Here is a 21,178-nt window from a genome sequence, read left to right as displayed (position 1 = left end):
GTTCTTGCAATTGAACAGCAAAACCGTTCACCATGCTGGACTAAATAACATTGAACTAAAGCTACCGGTACTCAAAAATGAGTCAAAGGGATCTCATGCTCAAATGAGCATTGAGGCAGTGGTGCCCGATCTCCTGTTGACAAGACTGAGCCAGTGGTGGAAGTTCCATGTCTCTAGCACAGAAGTCAGTATATCCGTAGGACTACCTCACTGTTCACTTCCCCATTGGTACTCGCTTTATCGACCCTAGAGGAATGATGGGCTGAGTCAACCCCCAACCAAGACATGAAATTGAAACTTCCTGATTGCGGGCCGCTTGCTCTACCGCTGAGCCACCTAGCCAGGGAGTACCGAATTAAACATAACGTCTATATAGTAGGTGTACCTGACAAGTGTTCCCATAGTGACTTCCTTGAGCAGACGGCAGTGGTGTGGTACAAACTCTAGCAGCTTGCTGTACATGCCCTTGAGACCCTGGGGGTGGCTCTGTACGTACTGCTCCGAGACGACCTGTAAGAACAGCAGCGACGGCAGCAGCAGCAGCACATGACACCGCATTAGTTTTAAGATGTACCGCCAAAGTCATCGTTACACAGTCATAACATGGGACATCATAAATGCAGAAATTCTGGTATAAAAGTTATCACTCACCCAAACAAAAATTTTGCTGTGTTTTCCAATTAAGTAATTTCCAAGTTATTTTTTAAATTTTGCAAATTGGACCACGACTCCTATACACAATGCCCTATTATTCAAATTCCGTCACATCGTCTTTAGTATCCACTGTGAAGCATAAAATGCACATCAATGGTATGAATTAGTTTTAACCAGGCCCGCCTCCTGCTATTGTGCTACTGCTGGGCCATATCACTGCTCCATGATGATCATGATTTAAATTGTGCTCGTCCACCTTAACCGTTCCTAATGTACCACCCATCTGACTCTCCGACACGGTGGTGGCTGTGCGCGGTCTACCTCCTCAACAAACGGCCTGACGAGGATCTGCGAGACGAGAGCCTCTGCGTCGCGTGTCTTGTCGATGGTGGCGTACGTGCGCAGGCACTGCCGCACTACGCCACCGTCGCCCGCCTGCAGCCCCTCCAGCAGCAGCCCCTCCAGCGAGTGCTGCAGCGTGGCCGTGATGCCCGCGATGCGCTGCAAAGATAAAGATCTCCCGTATAGCCTAAACATACTATGAAAGCCGGCATGGCACAAAAGGGAGTGGGTGGCCAAGACCACGCCCGGCCTCCTTTGCCTCCCAAGTGGAAATGTTTTTACACAGTGCCAGGTACTCATTTGAGGCTGAGTCGACCTAGAGAAGGCCCAGGACCGGTTCAGATAATCGTCACTGGTGTTGGCGGTGAGCGGGAATCGAACTTGGGTCACCGGATTAGTTAAGCAGCGCACTGGCCGCTATTCTACACACACACAATATAAATAACGGACCGAATTCAACACTAGTTTCCCGACATGATATTTACTGCCACATATCCATGCAAAGAAGTTTCCAGCAAAATGTCGATTGAGGTTCAACATGTTTGGACACCATGTATCACACTAATATGAAGACATACAGAACACATGTGGGCAGTTCCATGATGTCAGAGATACAAGTCAGATACTTTAAAGATTTAGGTCATCATTAGTATAATCACAAAGTCGTGTTTTACTGCGGCATAGTATGTGTCCACCTTTCTTGATTAAGGGGAAATGATCACAAAATATCATGGCATTGGACTTACACGGACAAACTGTTTCATCTGTGCTGCGATGATGACATATTTGAGATATATTTTCTAAAACTACAGATAATGATGTTAACAATGGCAACCCGTATGTATTATTAGGACAATTTAGAAACATGTTCTGGGTTTCCCCAATGAATGGAACTGCCCATACAGTTGACCATATGTTCAAACATTTTAAAGAGGATTAACGGCTCTCTACCAACTCTGACGCCGCTCTTGATTGTCGAGGACCTTGTCAGTTGTGCACTCATTCTTACCGGGCGGATATTGTCCAGTAGGGGCATGCCTTTGCTCTGAACAGCGTAAAACTGCAGCTGGTTAAACTCGGTGGCGATTCTTTCCAGGGTCTGCCCAGCCAGTGGAACGCTATTGGAAACAAGGATACAAAAAACACAGACACCTAATATTGAGTCCATTTTAAGCTCAACATTTTACACCATATTAGAAAAAAGGTTCGCTGCCTGGCTGGCGTTTGGGCAAGTGTGTGGTGATATCACCATTGGTTACCTGTTGGTCTCAGAAGCAGATAGGCCGTCCCTGGAGCCTTGCGTTTGAAGGATTTTCTCTATTTTTTCCACTGAGCGGATCACGTGCATTAACCTCTGCAGGCAAGCCTGGGAAATGAAGACAATGCACACTTAGCAGTGATTTGAAGTCATGAAGAATGTGAAAGGTCCTTTAGTGAAAGACGTGAATAATTAGGTGTGCAATGATTAATACACAACCAAACTTGTCCCTGGCGTCATGAAATGTATATAAATCTGGATGCACACACACCGACTGGATTATAAGGCACACTCACACATTTCGCTTTATATGCAGGGGGAAAATATGCACCTTTTAATCCAGAGAATACAGAAATAACAATATTCTAACATATATACAACCGTATTTAGGGTAGAATTTTGGTTGGTTTGTCAACACCTCACCTTTTTCTTACGAATATCTGTCCTCTTGGCCAGCCTGTCATCGAAGGCTTGAATGACTTCGTTTAGTGCAGACCTCACACACTACAGCAAAGAAAACATGGTTTACCTTATGTACCAATACATGCTTAATGAAACATTATTTCTTAACAATGAGTGGAAAAAAACACAAATCGACTCTCAGCCTTTCAGCAACCTACGAGAGAACCGATGTTAATTTGTCCGCAACCGAACTAAATTTGCCACGTGTGCTTTACAAGCTTAAGATCCTGCAAAGTGGAAGTTAATCTTGTGGTGTTGATCCATGTATTCCTCTTTCAGGTCTCTCAATGTGATTCCCATAATGCATCTCTCTTTCCTTCCTATAGCCACTGTTCTCACATTGCTATGGGGCTGGCTGCCCAGTCTCCCCCCTCCCACTTGTCTGTGGACGGCTTCCCTTGTCACCCAGCCACTTTCATTTCCCTATTCACGTTATCATTGCACCTTCTTCTCCTTCCTGCATGACGTTTCCTTTCTCACTCCTTACCTCATGGACATACCATCTCAGTCTTGCTTCCCTTGCTTTGTCAACATTAACCAGCATTGCATCTCTGCTTGTATACTAAAAGTGAATTTAACAGACTGCTTCTTAAACAATGCCTTTTGAATCAAGAGGACCTGCTAATGTGAAACCCTTTTTAACCAAAATCAATTATGCATGCCTTAACTATTGCTTTCTTGAAAGCTACTGGCAACCTAGGGTGTAACTTTGATAATTTAATGTTCCGAGAGACTGTTCATTTTGTACTTTAACATTCAAAGGCCTTTTTAAACCAATGGTTACCTTTTTGATAACGCCACCTGTCATATTTTGCAGCTTTCTTTTATTTGGAAAATTGTCTAGGATTTCCTGTGGTTAATTTCCATTTGTTATTATAACCATGTTATGAATATGATCTTGATTTGTTTATTTATTTCTCCAACCTAATTTTCAAATTGTATCTTCTAATTCAACTTTTAGTAGCCTTCGACAGAGGGTATCTCCTGACTGCTCTTTCATAATGTGTATTTTATTCCATTCAATTTCATAAAACCAGGAAAAAAATGATACAACAGTGCAATCATAAATCCAAACCTTCATAAATAAAAATGCAGAAATTTGCTAAAGAATTACGACTATAATGAGCCAAGAATGTCTGTTGGTGTGTAACGCGCGTGACGTCACTCCACATGCCGCACCCCCCCACCCCCGTCATTAATATTCATGAGTGGGTGGATTTTTACACTCGTGCAGAAGGTCGAGCAAATTCGCTTTAAGTTTGACGTTTCCTTATTGAAAGCTAATCTAATAAAGAATCCTGTGCTGCAACAAAGTGGATTTGAGCAAAGATTTTCCTCTTTTTCTGGCAATAAAACAGGTGTTAAGATGTTAAAACACCAAACTGAAACCTTTTACAAGGAATCATGTCTGTGTTAACCACAATACTTGTGGTCAGAATGCAAAAAAAACATACTCTGATAATATATGCATTGTCTTTGAAACTGATTGGTCTCTGGTGTGGACCAATCACTGCCATTAATACACTGCTACAGTGAAATGCAGTGAAGTGTTTGATGACATACATTTGTGCAAGATTCACTGCCATTAAATTTACACAAGATACAATTATACTCTGCTCAATTGTTTCATAAATATTACAGCTTCCATCCTAGAAGGGGTAAACAAGCTAGTTTACGGGCAAACAAGCTAATATACATATCTCAAATCATTAAACAACTTAATGTGCATTATCTTTGGAGGGAGGCAAAACATATTACCAGGACTTCCTCTCTCAGCTGCCCCAGGGGTACTCGAAGCTGATTTAATGATTTGTCCATTCCAACCTGATAGAAAAACGTAATTACACATGAAAGCGTTACAGATAAACACAGTAAAAACATGGAAACTGCAGTAACATGACAACGAAATTGTGTTATACTTTATACTTATATCCCATAACCACAAGTCACTGCTGCAATTTTCACTTCAATTTCACAAATGCATCTTTGCATTTTCTTCTTATAAGTGTATCAATTTTGTTGAAATATAACTGCATACATTAAATATTAAGTCATGTTCCCCCATGTACTTTCCATTACAGGTTATGTTTCACGTAGGTTAACCTACGTGACTTTGCCGATATATTTTTACCGAAAAATCCAAAGAGTATGGATCCTTGCAGTCACGAAAGCTTCTAGAATTAAAGTTTAAAATAATCTCATACATTTACAGAGTGCCTTATATCCAAGGCACTCTACAAGAGTTGTAAATGGTACAATCAGGTTAGCTAAAGGTGATATGGTGGCATGTGAGAGGAGGGGAAAGAGAGAAGTATAGGGATAGGTATGAGGAGGGCGGTTAGTGGGAACGGGAATTACAGGGGTACCGAGGGATGGAGGGAAGGATGGGCTAGGGAGATGAGGTGGGGGTCTTGAGGGAGGAGCGGAAACTAGACAGGGAGGGTACTTCTTGCTTCATGTGCAGGGGAAGTGTGTTCCGGTGCAAGGGGGCGAGTAGGGGAAAGGTGCGGAAACGGGATTGTGCACAAGAAGGGGGAAACGGTGAGGAGTAGGAGAGATCGAGAGGGGGGCGGGCGGGAGGGGGCATTGCATATTATCTGCAATGACGTCTGTATAGAAAACATGGACACTCAATGGGGAATTGAACAAAAGGTGAAAAGTACTCAAGAATCGTGCAGAAATGCATGCTGGGAATTGCACCGACAGAAAATGAAACACGTCGATCAGAGAACCTGTTATTCCAAATTAAAGACATAATAACTCGTAATAAATATGCGATGGGGTAGCACTCAACTCTTTGTGATGATTGCAAACAGAAGTGAATGGTGAGAGATTGGCAGCCAAAAGAGTTGATAGGGCTAAAAAGACCACTTCAAACGGAGTGATTAAATTATGTGATGCGCAAGAGATGGATTATGTATTCACATAATCCATCTCATTCAGCCATCGATAGATGGCTATGGTAATTCTGAATTGTAATTAGACACACGGCTTACATGCAGCATTCAATAGCATACCCATACGGGCTTTCGAGGGCATGGGTGAGGTAAGTCGTGGAAGGCAAAATGATGTGCGTGGCTTGCGAAGTGGGGGGTGGCAGGGTCATTGCCATCTGTTTGCTGTGCCACCATATCCTGTTTGCTCTGAAATATCATTGACCAAACAAAACCGGCGATGTAGTAAAAAAAAACCGAACACCATGGCCACCCTGCCAGCCAAGACAATGAAGTGTAAGTCGACTCGACTGATGGAGGCGAGCAGGAAGTAACCATGTGACGGGCCCGCGCACCAAGTTGGATGAGAGGTTGACGAAGTCCGCGTAATCTTTGTTGATGAGCTCCACCATGGAGCTCTTGAGAAGTTTGTAATACACCTCCAAGTCCTCGCGCAGCACCTCCAGCTGCACGTGCTTCTTGCATTCTGCCACGAAGCTGTCCACGTCAAATCCGTCCTGTGGAATGTTTCACGAATCGTTTTAACGTCATACGTTCTGCTAAATGCAAATAACACAAACCACAGGGCAGGCTTGATATCTGCCTGCATTGCAGCTGATACGGAAGTGACGTGTCAAGAAAGCAATTCACGTCGTACACTTAAAGACAACCCACACGATTCTTCAGTGCCCCCCTTGTCTGAGCCTGCGGTGCTAGGGACAGAGTGGCGCATGTAGAACGGATTTTACGGGCAGATCTGCACCAGATCTGCGTGTCAGTCGCTCGTCCCCCCACGGGACGTTTCCCGGCTGAGAGCCCAGCCCAACGACCGCGGACATCGCAAAGTTCTCAGCTTGACACGTAGGCGAGGTGTATTAGATATACACGACACCAATACGTCTACATATTGCAACAGGGCAACTCTAATCTACCGCCTGCGGCACCACACACAGCTGCCTCGGCAGCGTGCTCCACGAGCCTCGGTCTTCTCGCCCGTCTCTCCCGTGTGTGTTCTCGCCTCTCGGGCCTGCTGCCAGGCCACGACCTCGGCCTTGCTTAGTTTCACTACGGGCAACGAGGCGAGATCTCGGGGGAAGTGTTGGGCAGAACCTGCCCCCCCCCCCCGACTTCTTCCCCGAGCCTGCGTCAGAAACAAATGTGACATGCACGCTCACTTTCATGAACTGCTCCCTGTCGAAGCACAGGCTGCTGCCGCCGCCGCCGCCCGGCAGCAAGCCGCCCCTGGGCTCCGCGGCCATGTCGCTCGAGGCGCCGAGGGGTCGAGAGTCGCTGTCGCTACCGCGGAACGCGCGGCGCCATCGCGGCGCGGCGCCTGCAACGTAGACAGCCGTGACGTCACCGTCACGTGGGGCACTCGCGGCACGCGACGGAGCGACGTCATCGCGGCACACAAAGCTGGGCCGTGACGTCATCGCGGCACACAGATGGGCCGTGACGTCATCGCGACGAGGGAAGCGGCGTGACGTCGGCGCCTAGAAAGGACGACAATTAATGGACGAGGCAAATGAATCTCAGGAGAGGAAGAGAGTCGGTCAGTGTGAAAGGAAAGATGAGCCTGGACTTGAAACGGTGGCAGGGAGTTGCGGCGCGAGCGGCAGGGGCGGGGCGGATGTTCCAGACCGTGAGGGCATCAGAAGCCAGTGAGCGACCTCCCCGCTGGGTGAAGGTTGACCACTCAAAGCTTTGGTTGCTGGAGCAGCTATTTATTATTTTATTTTATTTCCATTATTACTTTTATTAACTTTTAATTTTATTTTTTACCTACGTGACTTTACCGAAAAAACCTAAGAGTATGTAACTATTAAAGCGCCTATCTCACAAGTCCCGCAAATCACACGCAGTGTCGCCGTGTTAAACATGAAAAATGCTGTACATGGACCGTAAAACATACCGCAGGTTTTTTTTTTTACCTTCAAATGCATCAATTGGATTGGAGGCAATCACACAATCAGCATTGATAATGGGAACTACGTCGGCGCATGAGCCCATGGGGGAGGGGTGGCAGCATCTGTCACGGCAGGCTTGCGCGTGACGTCACGGCGTTGCTGGGCAACCTCGCATCCCCCCTCCCACCCGCCTCTGATGCGTGGGGGGGGACCAACCTGGAGGGCGGGGGGGTTCTAGATGGGGGCGGGGCTGTGGGTGTTGGGGGCTCTGCAGGGGGGGGGGGAGTTTGACGGGATGGGGGGGGGCTCAAGGGGAGGGGGGCTCGCTGGCGGTGTGGGCTGCTCTGGGGGAGAGACACGGGGGGGGGGTAGGGGGGGTGCTGTGGGTGGGGGTGTGGGAGCTTATGGGGGGGGGGGCGATGAATGAGCTCGAGCGAAATGAAGGGGCGGGGGGGGGGGCTAGAGATGTGGGTGGGGGGTTGTCGGTGTGGATGTGAATGCTCTGGGGGGGAGCGGTGGTGCAGCGGTTAGCGCGCTGCGATACAAACCCCTTGGCCCGCGTTCGAGTCCCGCTCACGGCCAACATCAGTGACGATTATCCAAACCGGTTATGGGCCTCCCTTAGGTCGATTCGGCCTCAAATGAGTACCTGGTGCGGTGTGTAAACATCGCCACTGGGGAGACAAAGGCGGCCGGGCGTGGTGCTGGCCACCCACCCCCTTGTGTATCGTGCCGGCCTTCATAGGTGCTACTCGCGAACAGCACTTGCTCCAAGTCTGTTCACAGGCTACACGGGGGACCTTTGTCTTTGCTCCAGGCGTGGTTGAGCGAGACACCGTGAGTCGAGGGGGTGACTCACGGTGGATGTTTGGTGGAGGGAGGCTGCGTGGGGCTTATCCCGGCAGTCGGCCCTCCTCTCCCAGTGGGGCAGAACCCCTCCACTCGTTCAAGTTGCCCCGTGCGTGTGCGTCAACAGGATGGATTGGCTTGGTGGACATCCAACGCCGTGGGGGGGAGACAAAGGTGGGCGGCTGGCCACACTACCCCGTGTCGTCCTCATGTTGTAGTTGTTGTTGTCGTGGCCTCGATCGGCGGCGACATGGCCGAGCGGGAGGGCGTTCGTCGCTTGTTGCAGAGGGTTGCGATTCAATCCGGAAGGCCGCCCGGTTAATACTGCGGGCGTTTCAAAATGCTCCACAGTGGGCGTCAAAGATCCCGTGACACCATTCGAAGACGAGTAGGCCATTGTATGCCGGGGTCGTGGTCCATATTTACCAACTTTGAAAAAGAACCTCACAGGGAAACGGCAATTGTCGCCCCCTACAGCGAACCCTTAGAAGGTCCCTGTGATTACCCTCGGGCATTTAAAAAAAAAGACATTTGAGATGGCAAGCCACATATTGACGAGTACATATTTTGCTCAAACAAATGCTGCTAGATGACACTGCTTTACCGAGCCTTTCGCCCGATGGACCTCGAGTATATTTCACATTTAATGGTGAGACAGACCCTTGGCTCTATGTGATGGATTGCCCACAATCCACTCAGATGAGTAATCATAAATTCTGTCCCATCAGCAACGCACAGCCCACACCGCACAATCCATACACCGCTCCGCTCCTCCCACACACTCGTGCATCGTGCATCCCAATCACACCACCTACAACACACACTCTAGTGCATCCCAATCACACCACCTACAACACACACTCGTGCATCCCAATCACACCACCTACAACACACACTCGTGCATCCCAATCCCACCACCTACAACACACACTCGTGCATCCCAATCCCACCACCTACAACACACACTCGTGCATCCCAATCACACCACCTACACACACTCTAGTGCATCCCAATCACACCACCTACAACACACACTCTAGTGCATCCCAATCACACCATCTACAACACACACTCTAGTGCATCCCAATCACACCACCTACAACACACACTCTAGTGCATCCCAATCACACCACCTACAACACACACTCTAGTGCATCCCAATCACACCACCTACAACACACACTCTAGTGCATCCCAATCACACCACCTACAACACACACTCTAGTGCATCCCAATCACACCACCTACAACACACACTCTAGTGCATCCCAATCACACCACCTACAACACACACTCTAGTGCATCGCACGCACGCATCACTATTACTCATTACACTCTCATTACACTCTCCAACACGCATCACAGAGTCGTGCATCGCCATCACTAGCGGATCACACACACTCCCCAATCACACCCACCCCAATCACTCACACACCCCAATCACTCACACACCCCAATCACACACACCCAATCACTCACACACCCCAATCACTCACACACCCCAATCACTCACACACCCCAATCACTCACACACCCCAATCACACACCCACCCCAATCACACACACCCACTCCAATCACACACCCACCCCAATCACACACACCCCAATCACACACACCCCAATCACACACACCCCCCAATCACACACACACCCCAATCACACACACACCTCAATCACACACACACCTCAATCACACACACACCTCAATCACACACACACCTCAATCACACACACACCTCAATCACACACACCTCAATCACACACACCTCAATCACACACACCCCAATCACACACACCCCAATCACACACACCCCAATCACACACACCCCAATCACACACACCCCAATCCCTTCACGCAGACCCCAATCCCTTCACGCAGACGCACACATCTCACACGCACGCCCTGCCGCGAACAGGCGGAGCGATTCGAGCAGTGCTTCATCACACCGACACACGGACACACAGGCGCACACACACACAGACACACACACAGGCGCTCACACCACACACACAGGCGCTCACACACACAGGCACACAGCTCTACTGCACTCTCACTACAGCCCGCGCTGCGCGTGCACCATCACACACCACGCACCGCCCTTGCTCGCTCCGCGCACATCTCCACCATCATATCCAGCATCATCGTCTCCATCATCTCGCATCGCCATGGCTGCCGCCGCCGCCGCTGCCCTTGCTCCGTGCGCCGGCGAGGAGCGCCGCTCGGTGCTGTCGCTGCTGCGCCAGGCGCAGTGCCGCTACGAGAGCCTCAACATATCGGACGACGTGTTCGGCGAGTCGGGGGACGACGCCACGGACGGGGGCGACAGCAGCGCGGGGAACCCCTTCTACAGCTCCTCCGACAGCTCCTCGGATCACGGCGGAGGCGGCGGCGCCACCGTCGTGGCGGCCGCGGTGACGGCTGGGGGAGCCGAGGAGGGCGAGGCGGGCGAGGCAGCGGAGGACGCGGGGCTGTTCTTCAGAAACCCGCTGGCCGAGGAGAGCGAGGAGAGGGGGGGAGATGCCGGCGAGAGGGAGGCGGAGGAGTACGGCGAGGACGGGTGGAGCAGCTGCCTGCGAGACGCGGCGCCCTTCCCCGACTTCACGGGGAGCTGCGGTGCGTAAGCGCGCGGGGAACGCACGCGGTACCTGCGGGGCACCTGCCGCCGGCACCTGCGCGGAGCGAGCGGGGGACGGAGGCGAGAGCCGCGCGCGCGCAGTGGCAATCGCCACGGATATCCGTGGCCTCGAGGACCGATGTTGAGTTAATGTCGCTATAGTTTATTATTCCAGCAGCAGGGCCATGCCCAGGCACGGCGGCATTCGAGTGACTCGGCTAAACCGGAAAGCCGAGAGGCCACGCCCTGCTGATGAGACCCAGTGAAGTGGAAGCCGGTCCCGGCAGCGCTTGCTTGGTTGTTTAAACATTCGAGGTACACGTAACAGTCCGATTCTTAATCCACTGCTGGATGACGGCTTCCTCTCCACGCCGCCTGTGCGGGTCGTGAGGGTTGTTTGTCCATACTTCACCACGCTGGTCAGTGCGAGTTGGTGAAGGAGCGGAGCATATGCGTGGATTGTAGCACAGGATGTAAGTACCGTACAACATTTGCTTTTTCGGCTCTGCCCTCTGCTATCCGCAACACAGTCCCGCAGCAGCCTATAGCACCTGTGTTTATGCACGCTGTTTTTTTTAAATGAATGGTGGTCCCTCATTCAAGCGCCGTGCAGGCTTAACCCTGCTGGTCTTGTTGTGTTGGTCGCATTCCGAGTGATCTGGCCATAGACGACGAGTGCTGCTCAAACATTGATCCACGCGGCCATACAGCGAATGATGGATAAAGAAGCTATTTTATTTTTACGAGGTTAAACAGACCTGTTCATGATCATTATCTCTGTGTTGCCAACAATGCACTTGGACAATGCAATAATACTTGTACAATAATATTACAACGATAATCATGATGCCATTTGTCGAGGAAAGTCTCAATGAGCCTCAAGACTCGTTTTCAGGAGGTCCCTGCATTGGATGTTTGATCAATTAATTTGGAAGTAGCAGTTTGCTTGTGCGCGGAAGCCGGAGTGCCCGGAGTAAACCCACACGCGGGGGAGGGGGGATACCACCACTCAAATGCCCCCACGGGTTCACGAAGCCTCTGGCTCGCTGTGGGGTCACCTCCCACAAGCCAGGGGGTCCTGCGCCGAGGTTTGGGCTGCGCTCACAGGTGATGTGATGGCAGGCGATGTGATGTCGATACAGCAGGTGAATTGGCTACATGTATTGTACGGCAGATGTGTGTACAGCCGATGGTGTGGTTCCTGTGAACAATACGACTTGCAGGTGATGGGATGGCGATGCTGCAGGTGTTGTGATTTATAATATACAGCAGATGATGCCTGCACTGTATGTGATGTTCATACCGCAGGTGAGGTCTCGATAGTAGGTAATGTGATATAATAAAGAATACACGTGGGATTAACGGCGTCTAAATGCAGCAGGGATCTCAAGACGCAACAGAAAGTAGGACGTGTGCATTGCAGATCATTGCCGGAAACAGGAAACTGCAGATGTTCAGAATATTATATTGAAATTATCTTATAATTATAAACCAAAAAAAGTAATTATGACTATAAAAATAAATACTTGAAACTTTGTAGTAGAACGAAGCATTTAAAACATTCACATTCATTCCACAGAATGAAAAGCCCTGGTAGAATCATTAGAATCAAAATGTTTAATAACAATCATTGAAAACAATTACAAAATGTATGCTTCTCCATTCTCCCATGGAGAAGCAAAATGCTCCTTCATGGAATAAATAAAAGGTGACCTTAGTAAATTTTAATAATCAAATAGTTAATAATGAAAATGTATAAAAATTAGTGTTAAAACAATTATATTGTTTATATTTATTTACAGTTGCGCATTTTGATGTGACGTCACATTACTCAAACCCCCCCTCCCCCCCCTCGTCACACATGGTCACAAATGTCTGACTCCCCCTCACCCCCCCTAGGTGTGACGTAATTTATGGACGGCCCCCAACTCAAAGGTGTTGCACTCGTTTTGCCAACGTGCTGTTGAAGTTTGCGAGGTGCCAGGGGCGGTTTCTTCATTAGGGCGATTGGGCGACGCACCACCAATGTCATTCAACCACAGAGTCACGCTAGCCGTCACTGTGCCTCTGGATATAGTCCAATCAGCGTCATGTCACGTTCTGTGGAGTACCGCCTCTTTTTGGGCGATTTCACTCCGGCTGAGAATCGCCCAGAGTGTTCCCATAGACTTACATTCAAAGATGTTTTTTTCGAACGGGGGGCGCTGCAATGCATTCTCTATGGCTTCCGGGAGAGCTCGCACTAACGTGCTTACGTCATCATACGTAAGCACGTTTCAGTCAACAATTTTATTTGTCGCCACCTAGTGGAATCTTTAATAAAATAAACTTGAGTGGATTGTTTCTAGATTTGAAGCTTTCGTGACTGCAATGATTCATATTCTCAGGTTTTTTCGGTAAAGTCACGTAGGTAAAAACATTAAAATTAATGAAAGTAAAATAAAACAAAACAAAATAAAATTCACGACGTTTCGGAGGCAACACAAGTCTCCGTCATCAGGTGGGACCGTCACAGCCGAATTAGCTGCATCAAGTGAAGCAATGATTCAAGATGTAATCCCTTATAAAGGTTTGTACACGAAGCCATACAAATATACAAACACAGACATAATTTCAACCGTGATGATGGGTACAAACTCAGTAATCACTGGAAAGATGTTATTAACCACGCAAAAAAGACTTAATTACACTTTTTGGACCATCTTATCTGACAGGCACTATTTTAATTTACTTCACCGAGTGTTAACATCCACAGTGTTTAACAGTAATCTCTTCATTGTTCTTTGATCACCGCTCGCCACGTTTCCATTCATTGTGTTGAGCACTACGTGATGTCTTTGATCACCGCTCGCCCTCCGTCCCGGCGCGTCTCCATTCATTGTGTTGAGCACTGCGTGCAGTCTTTGATCGCCGCTCGCCCTCCGTCCCGACACGTCTCCATTCATTGTGTTGAGCACTGCGTGCAGTCTTTGATCACCGCTCCTCCTCCCTCCCGATACGTTTCCATTCATTGGCTACCACAGCCTGATAAGCTCCCCCCCCTCTCCACCTCCCTTCAACTTGCTTATAAGGGATTACATCTTGAATCATTGCTTCACTTGATGCAGCTAATTCGGCTGTGACGGTCCCACCTGATGACGGAGACTTGTGTTGCCTCCGAAACGTCGTGAATTTTATTTTGTTTTGTTTTATTTTACTTTCATTAATTTTAATGTTTTTACCTACGTGACTTTACCGAAAAAACCTGAGAATTTGAGTGGATTGTATTAATAGTGAGTATAGAAACAAACAAGATGTATTGTTAGAGTCACTTTATTTTTCATTAATATTAAAGAAGTGAAGTTGCCTTTACATGCTTAAGCTGTTAATTTATCCTTTGCATGGGTGGACCTTATCCTTATAAATCATCCAGACATTTGCCCCCCCTGAGAGATTTTGCAGGAGCCGCCACTGCGAGGTGCATGTTCGAACTGGAGTTTATATTACTGATGAGGTGGATTTCAATTTTGGCAAGATGTCACCGCGTCCCGGTGAGATGCGAGAGTGAGCAGCGGGGTTGGGTTTGTCTAGTCGATGGTAATGTAGCTCTTGGGTGTCACCAGCATAAGTGGTGGGGCTCGGTGTTGCTGATGGAGATGATTTTGCCAAGAGGACTGAGTTGGATGGAGAACAGCAGGGAGCCCTGTGGCACAGCTCGGCACCTGAATTCTATAGATGGAGACGGTGCTTAAGTGGCAGTATCAAGAGGGCGGCTTGGGAGACGAGACCGGACTCCGGAGGGAAGTGTTCTGAGACGTCTACACCGTGTTGGAGGCTCTCTGAGAAAGGATCGGCTCGTGTTGTCAAACGCAGCAGTGAGGTCTAGAGGTGAGAAGAGTGATGGAGACCCATTACCAAGAGGCAGGGTCGTTGACTGCAATTAGGAGAGCCGCCTCTGCTGAACGACCGTGGAGGATGCCAGATCGCATTGGGTCATGGCGACTCTGGGTGATGTGGTGTTTATCCCTCCAGCAGGTAATGTGATGTACAGTACTGTCCTGTACAGCAGGTGATGAGATGTGTTATCTGGCAGCTGATTTCTCATGTTTCTGACATTTGCCTTTTGTTAGAAAGTAACCTTTGGTTGGTGCAGATATTAATTGTGCACTGTGGCGAAATGCGGGAAGTGGTTATCAGGTACTGTACACGAATGGCCGGGATGTGATGATGCATGGGTGAAACATGGACCCTGATGAAGAACACGTCCAAAGCTTAACGTGCAAAAAACAAATACATGCACTACGCGTTATAGCCATGCACACCGAGCCCAAAGCAAAATGTTTCCAATTGGTTTACATCGCCTGCTATGACATATGAATCGGAATCGTCGACATTAACAAAAAACGGTACGAAACCCGAAAAGTGCACAAACAAGTCCAGAGAGATGCACTCTGAGATAAGGGAAGAGGAACGGATGGATCAGAGAACACACGCAGGTCAGATATGTCACCTTGACGGGGTCAACGTGGCCATTTGTGTCGATGCAGGAGGAGACGCGTGTTGATGGATAGCCCAAGTTCCCCGGGTGGTAGACGAGGTGTGTGCCATTCCCTGAAGCTATCCCAGATTATCGCATGGCGCTTATGACGACGTAACGTTCAATTACCCCATTCGGAAGGACGTAACGAGCACGCGAACAAAATATGGAATAATTATGACCCTGATATGAAATGTAATTAGGCAGTTAGTATCGAGCAGTGGGGCAATTAACCGCACGGCTGAGTTGTGTCCGCTGTGCTGTAAACTCACCGGTGCTCCCTGCTGACCACGAGGAAGCAGCCCTTTCAGGAGAGTACCCGTCAATTTACCATCGCAGTCTCATCTACCTCGTGATGTCTCGGCAGCATCACGCCACTGAACCATAGCGGCACTCCCCTCTGTCACCACGACGGTGATGATGATTGTGCGAGTTCACATTATAATGTATGAATACCAATTATTTCTTATTGATTCGGGTCCTCTTCAGCTGTCGGCCCAAGGTCAGTGCCTGGCTCAAGTTCCCTCTATCCCACCTGATCCCAGACTCGTTCACCTCCCAGCACCGCATCAAGCAAGGATGCTGAAGCAACGCATCAAGCAAGGACGGTTGAGGCGTTTGTTTCATTTCTTTAGACCTACTTTTTGTGTTTTTGGTTTGCCGTCCCTGCTCCCACGCCTACGATTGGCACGGCTGGCTATGTACGGTGCGAAAGAAGTTCGACGTACGTACTTAAGACCCCATTTGTTTTCATGCGTCTGGGGATGCGGTTGAATTTGGACGCTGCTTTTATGAATGTAAATCGTAGCGTGTTGTGTACGGAGCTCTACTCCATAGCAATAACCGTACAGACATTTAAGAAAAAGCCACTGTTGTTTCTTTGATAAAAACATTCTTGCAAGGTGCAACTCTATGACAAGATGCTGCATTCTTATTTAAATAGTAAACCAACCTTTAATGTGCCTATTTAGATGATTTTATTATATTCCATGATTATATGAAGCTATGGATTTCAGGCTAAATTTAGACCAGATGTACAGGTACAGTGATTCGTGAATGTTGTAGAGTGTAGCTTTTGACATTACGGTATTCAAGAGTAGCTTTAACACAATGCCTGTCGTACAGTGATCTAATCCTGTGGCCAGAATAGATTTTGTATCAGTGTAAGATAATACTGGCTCACAAATAAATGGGATTTCAGCTTGGTGATCTATGAAATCACACATTGTATATTCTGAAGAGCAGTGACAGACCAACAATACGTGGGAATATCATAAGTGAATGCTTACAGTATTCAGAAAATCTTATGTAATTAACTCCTAGGTTGTTGCCGCATCCGCAGAAGAGGAATAAGAGAACAGAGTAGGCCTCGTCAATCGATTTAAAATGACTCGGTGAGGTGGATATTCCTGACTACACAATTACTTAAACTTCTGTATAAAATACTATAACGTTATTACAGTAATTGGATTAGTAATAGTGTCATGGATAATTCTGAAACTGGATGATATTGTTTACGCAAGCCAATATCTACAACAAGCTGGTGCTTTATTGACACCACACAACTGCCGTACTCGATCGTAACGTAGAAAGTTCACGCGACAAGCGGTGATGCCGTTTATCCGGTCACCTGGACAGTGCGCCGCGCGAGTTTGTCACGACCAGCGTGAGATGTGCCCCGTGCTTTCATTGTTTGTGCATTTATGATAGCACACTGGATCGTGTTAAGCGCAGCTTTAACCTTGCGTGTCTGTAATATCGTTGAGGACTCTTGGACGCCGGGGTTGAGGCACACGTATTTATTCCGCAACAGTTGTCACAACCGCGGACATACAACACTGGAGGGGGTATCGGCACCCTCACCCGGCTAGCTGGGAATACACTGCTAGCTATCTCTGACCTACCTCCTAGTCCTCCACTAACGGGCTAGGGGAGGCTGTCTGGCCCGACACTGGTAAGTCGGGCTACGGTACCCGGAGTCCCAGAGCACTAGCTCTGGTTCTCGGGACCACGCCGCTGGCTCGGTCCTGCGCGGCCCTGACAAGGGCGGCGACCCAGGGGAGTCCAGGGCTCTAGCTAGACGATCTTCGGTCTTCACTGGTTTAGCTTTAACATTGTCCCCCGAGCTCTCCGGCTCATCCCCTTTAATACCAAAACCCCCCGCTGAGGGGTGGGGCCAGCCCCCCCAGGCTGCCCTGTGCGGACGTCGTTGAGAGCACCTCCCCGTGCACTCACGAAGCCCCGCCCACTGTGTTTGTTTCCCGTGTGATCCTATGTATACAGCCCCTCCGTAACACCCCTACATGTCCAACGTCTGCCAGGCTTATCGACAGCCCAACGCGGCGTGCGAGTCGGAGGCCTGCGATCGCGGATCTCGGCGCCGCTGTCACGCGATGACACTCAGAGCAGCGGCCGTCGTTGTCTCTGCAGGCCCCACGCTGCAGATGCCCGCGTCGGCCACTCCGGCGGACTTCTTCCAGCTGTTCGTGCCCGACGGCCTCCTCAAGATCATGGTTTCCCAGACGAACGCCTACGCTCGCAAGTTCCAGGAGCGCTTTGGGCAGGATCCTGCCTGGCACGAGGTGGACGTCGCTGAGATGCGAGCCTTCCTTGGTGAGAGAGCGCCGTGCAGAGCAGATGACCGCGCCCCCTCCTCGCAGCGCATTGATGGGGAATTCACTGCCACTGGTGTCAGGAGGACGCAAGGGGATTGAGAACCGGAGATGAGTGGCGTGTTAAGGGACGGTCAAAGTAAGGAGAGGAAGTGTGAAAATGACGAGCTGTGTTTTATCCTGGAGTGTCTGGTCACATCAGGTGTGATGTCATCTGCTCTTCATGTTGCCTACATAGAAGAGCACACCCACACACAAAGGTCCCCCGTGTAGCCTTGACAGACTTTTTGCACAAGTGCTGCTATCACCAGGCCCAGGACCAGTTCAGATAATCGTCACTAGTGTTGGCCCTGACATATCTTCAGTTGTTTAGCACGCTTTTTGCACATGGCTTAGAGAATGTACCCCAGTTAGACATCACACTGACCCTAAAGAAGGGTGGGGTTTGGGCAGGACGCGTCACGAGAAGGGACGATGGCCAGGGGTCGAGACGAATAATAATAATAGTGGCAGCCAGGAGAGGGAACGCGGCAAAGAGGACGCCCACCGTGCAGCGTGTGCGCATGAGCTCGATGTATTGATGCGTCACGTGACAATGAGAGATTGAAATGGCTTGGGGAGGTCTTCATCCAGCGGCGATGAATAGACCAAGGCGCTGCTGACGGCGATGACGAGTTTGCGTGTGCCTGTGCGTAACGAGATCTGGCGCGCGTCGTGGCAGGCGTGGTGGCCTCCACGGCGACACACCACTGCGAGTCGGTGCTCAGCATCTGGGGCGGTGGTTTCTACGGCAACCGCAGCGTGGCGGTGGCCATGACGCGCGTTCGCTTCGAGAAGCTGCTCAAGTACTTTCACGTGGTGGCGTTCCGCTCCGCCCGCGAGGACCTGCCGGGCCTCTACAAGGTGCAGCCCTTCCTCGACTCGCTCAAGTCATCCTTCGAAGCGTCCTTCATGCCCTCCCAGACGCAGGTGCGGTGGGTTTATCGCTCCCCTCGCCGAGGTGACCGCCCCACCGCGCAGATCCGAGTCTCTGGCATCGCTACTTCGCCCGCAGATTCTGTCCAATTGTAAACCAGAGCTTCATCCACAGATCTTCCTTGGTTTCATGGGTTGAATTACTCGTTGATGCTGCTTATCAAGTTTCCGTATGGGGTAGGGGTTTACGGTTATGGGTTTAGATGTAAGATTGGTGTATATGGTTAAGGGGATAGGGCTTGTTATTGGTCAGGGTCTCTGGGTGGCTTCTCTTGCCACACGTCACCCACGGGAGAGGCACTTGAGCTTCTAATGTAGCAGCGGAATTCAATATTACGGGTCGACTGCATTTCGCACGGCCTGTTTGCGGTCAGCAGAGACATTCCAGTGATATCAACTCGTAAACCACGTTTTTGCTGTGCACGTGCAATATTTGTCACAGAGGATTGACCTTGGCAAGTTGCGGTTTACAGACACGGTGTATGCGCGCGCAACTCGACTACTTGCCGCTCTCTCTCCGGAGGGTTGGCGGCACAAAGCGCGTCCCTGCGCGGCATTCACACACTTTATGTTGCCGTATTCTCCGGCTTACAAGGTGCCCCGGAAAGCAAGATGCACTCTAAAACGTCTACCCAATGTCGATAAACAAACACATCTGGAACATGTACACAACATGTACACACACACTCAACATGTACACACATTCAAAATAAACACTCAACACCGCGGAGGGGGGGGGAAATGCGTCCTATAATCCGTAGAATCCGGTCGGACCAGGCGAGCGTCCTGCAGTCGGAGTGCTCCAAGCAGCACGAGTTGGGGGGTTCATGAGCCCCACCCCGCCCCCGCTGCCCCCCCCCCCCGCTGCCCCCCAGGTGCTGCACGAGCCGCTGATTGAGGAGGACCCCACCTTCCTGGCGGCGTGCACCAGCGGCGGCTGCGCGTCCGAGGGGGGCGAGCGGCGGCGCAGGAAGAAGCGCAAGTTCGGTCTCTGGGTGCGGCAGTGCTCGCAGACGGGGTTCATCTGCCAGGTGCGGCCTCGCCAATGCAGAGGGCACTCGTGGAAACGCACACACGCACGTGTATGTGAAGTAAACGACTCGCCGTGCGCTGTCGTGTTGAGCGTGCAGCATTAACGGGTGCAGCAGGAAGCAAGCAGGTGTGTCTCCCTGTGTGAGGACAGTCTGGGCCGTCGCCTTCTAGAAGGTTGACAACTTCCAAGAAGGCCCAAACCACATTCCCCTGCAAACGGGGGCAGAGAGACGGGCAGCCACCAATGCCACGAGACAGAATCCAACCAATCCCCCTCCAGAATTCAGACAAATACAGGTGTGCTGCCAAATGTTCAAGGTGAATGCCCTCTGGCTACAATGCTTCCTGTGTTTTTCCCAGGTTCATGGTTCGATTTTCCATCTCGTGTTATTTACACTTTATTTTCGGGAAATATTTGCTTTTGTGACATCACCTCGGTGGATATTGATCTATATTTCTGGTAAAATTGAAGACAATCATGGGAAGCTATTTTAATCAAAATTACTTCCCTTATTAATATTTCATAATATATGATCAGCGTTGTGTGTGACACTGATTCTATATTACTCATGTCACAATTAATTGATTCGTAGTCTAAAATCAATGTTTACGCTCAAGATACACGGATCGAATTGTGCGTGTAGCAGTCGGATAGCGCTGATCAACGCTAACGAAATCGTGCGATATGCTGATGTTACATTTCGGCTAATGAAACAAACCAAACCAAACAAGTAATCCAGAATAAAAATTTAAATAAAACACAAATGAGTCTAATAATGAGATTTTTTTTACAATTAATTATTGAATCGAATCACGACCCCAAATTGTTACAATTTCTTGAATGGATACGTGGCCATTGTAGCCTCCGCGGCTTTGCCACTTGGCTGTCGCTGTTGGCAGTAGATGAGATGCTCTTTGTCTGATCTGCTCTACCCTGCTCAATTTTCAACTGTGACAAACATGGATTTGGAATGTGTTCCCAATTTTTGTATTAATTTAAAAAATCCAAAAATGTCACCTCGA

At 49.4% G+C, this 21,178-nt stretch overlaps 2 protein-coding genes across 8 annotated transcripts in view; one reads left to right on the top strand and one right to left on the bottom strand.

Moving 5' to 3' along the window:
* Nucleotides 1-10,615, bottom strand: part of COG2 (component of oligomeric golgi complex 2) — a 22,191-nt gene extending 11,576 nt beyond the window's left edge. Inside the window, exons 1-9 of one of the 3 annotated variants that reach the window (XM_078871760.1) lie at nucleotides 10,501-10,615; nucleotides 6,825-7,142; nucleotides 6,006-6,167; nucleotides 4,475-4,540; nucleotides 2,678-2,758; nucleotides 2,256-2,362; nucleotides 2,006-2,114; nucleotides 976-1,155; nucleotides 386-510 (exon numbers count right to left, since the gene is read on the bottom strand). In XM_078871760.1, coding sequence (XP_078727886.1) covers nucleotides 386-510; nucleotides 976-1,155; nucleotides 2,006-2,114; nucleotides 2,256-2,362; nucleotides 2,678-2,758; nucleotides 4,475-4,540; nucleotides 6,006-6,167; nucleotides 6,825-7,142; nucleotides 10,501-10,560 — 1,208 coding nt within the window. In that variant the 5' untranslated portion in view covers nucleotides 10,561-10,615. Of the gene's footprint in view, nucleotides 1-385; nucleotides 511-975; nucleotides 1,156-2,005; nucleotides 2,115-2,255; nucleotides 2,363-2,677; nucleotides 2,759-4,474; nucleotides 4,541-6,005; nucleotides 6,168-6,824; nucleotides 7,143-7,580; nucleotides 7,729-10,500 lie in introns of those variants that run through there. The other 2 variants (XM_078871762.1, XM_078871761.1) reach the window with 2 other exon arrangements.
* PGBD5 (piggyBac transposable element derived 5) overlaps nucleotides 10,572-21,178 on the top strand; it is a 23,632-nt gene continuing 13,025 nt past the window's right edge. For 4 of the 5 annotated variants that reach the window (XR_013639546.1, XR_013639547.1, XR_013639545.1 and 1 more), the window contains exons 1-4: nucleotides 10,572-11,019; nucleotides 17,967-18,149; nucleotides 18,849-19,117; nucleotides 19,999-20,154. Coding sequence is in view for 2 of the 5 variants with exons in the window: in XM_078871770.1 (XP_078727896.1) it covers nucleotides 10,572-11,019; nucleotides 17,967-18,149; nucleotides 18,849-19,117; nucleotides 19,999-20,154 (1,056 nt within the window). In the remaining 3 variants the exon portion in view is untranslated. The remainder of the gene's footprint in view (nucleotides 11,020-17,966; nucleotides 18,150-18,848; nucleotides 19,118-19,998; nucleotides 20,155-21,178) is intronic. The other variant, XM_078871771.1, reaches the window with a different exon arrangement.

The sequence above is a fragment of the Lampetra fluviatilis genome, chromosome 33, assembly GCF_964198595.1.
Source record: "Lampetra fluviatilis chromosome 33, kcLamFluv1.1, whole genome shotgun sequence".
In the NCBI taxonomy this organism is placed as follows: Eukaryota; Metazoa; Chordata; class Hyperoartia; order Petromyzontiformes; family Petromyzontidae; genus Lampetra; species Lampetra fluviatilis.
This window is presented reverse-complemented; position numbering and strand designations above follow the sequence as displayed.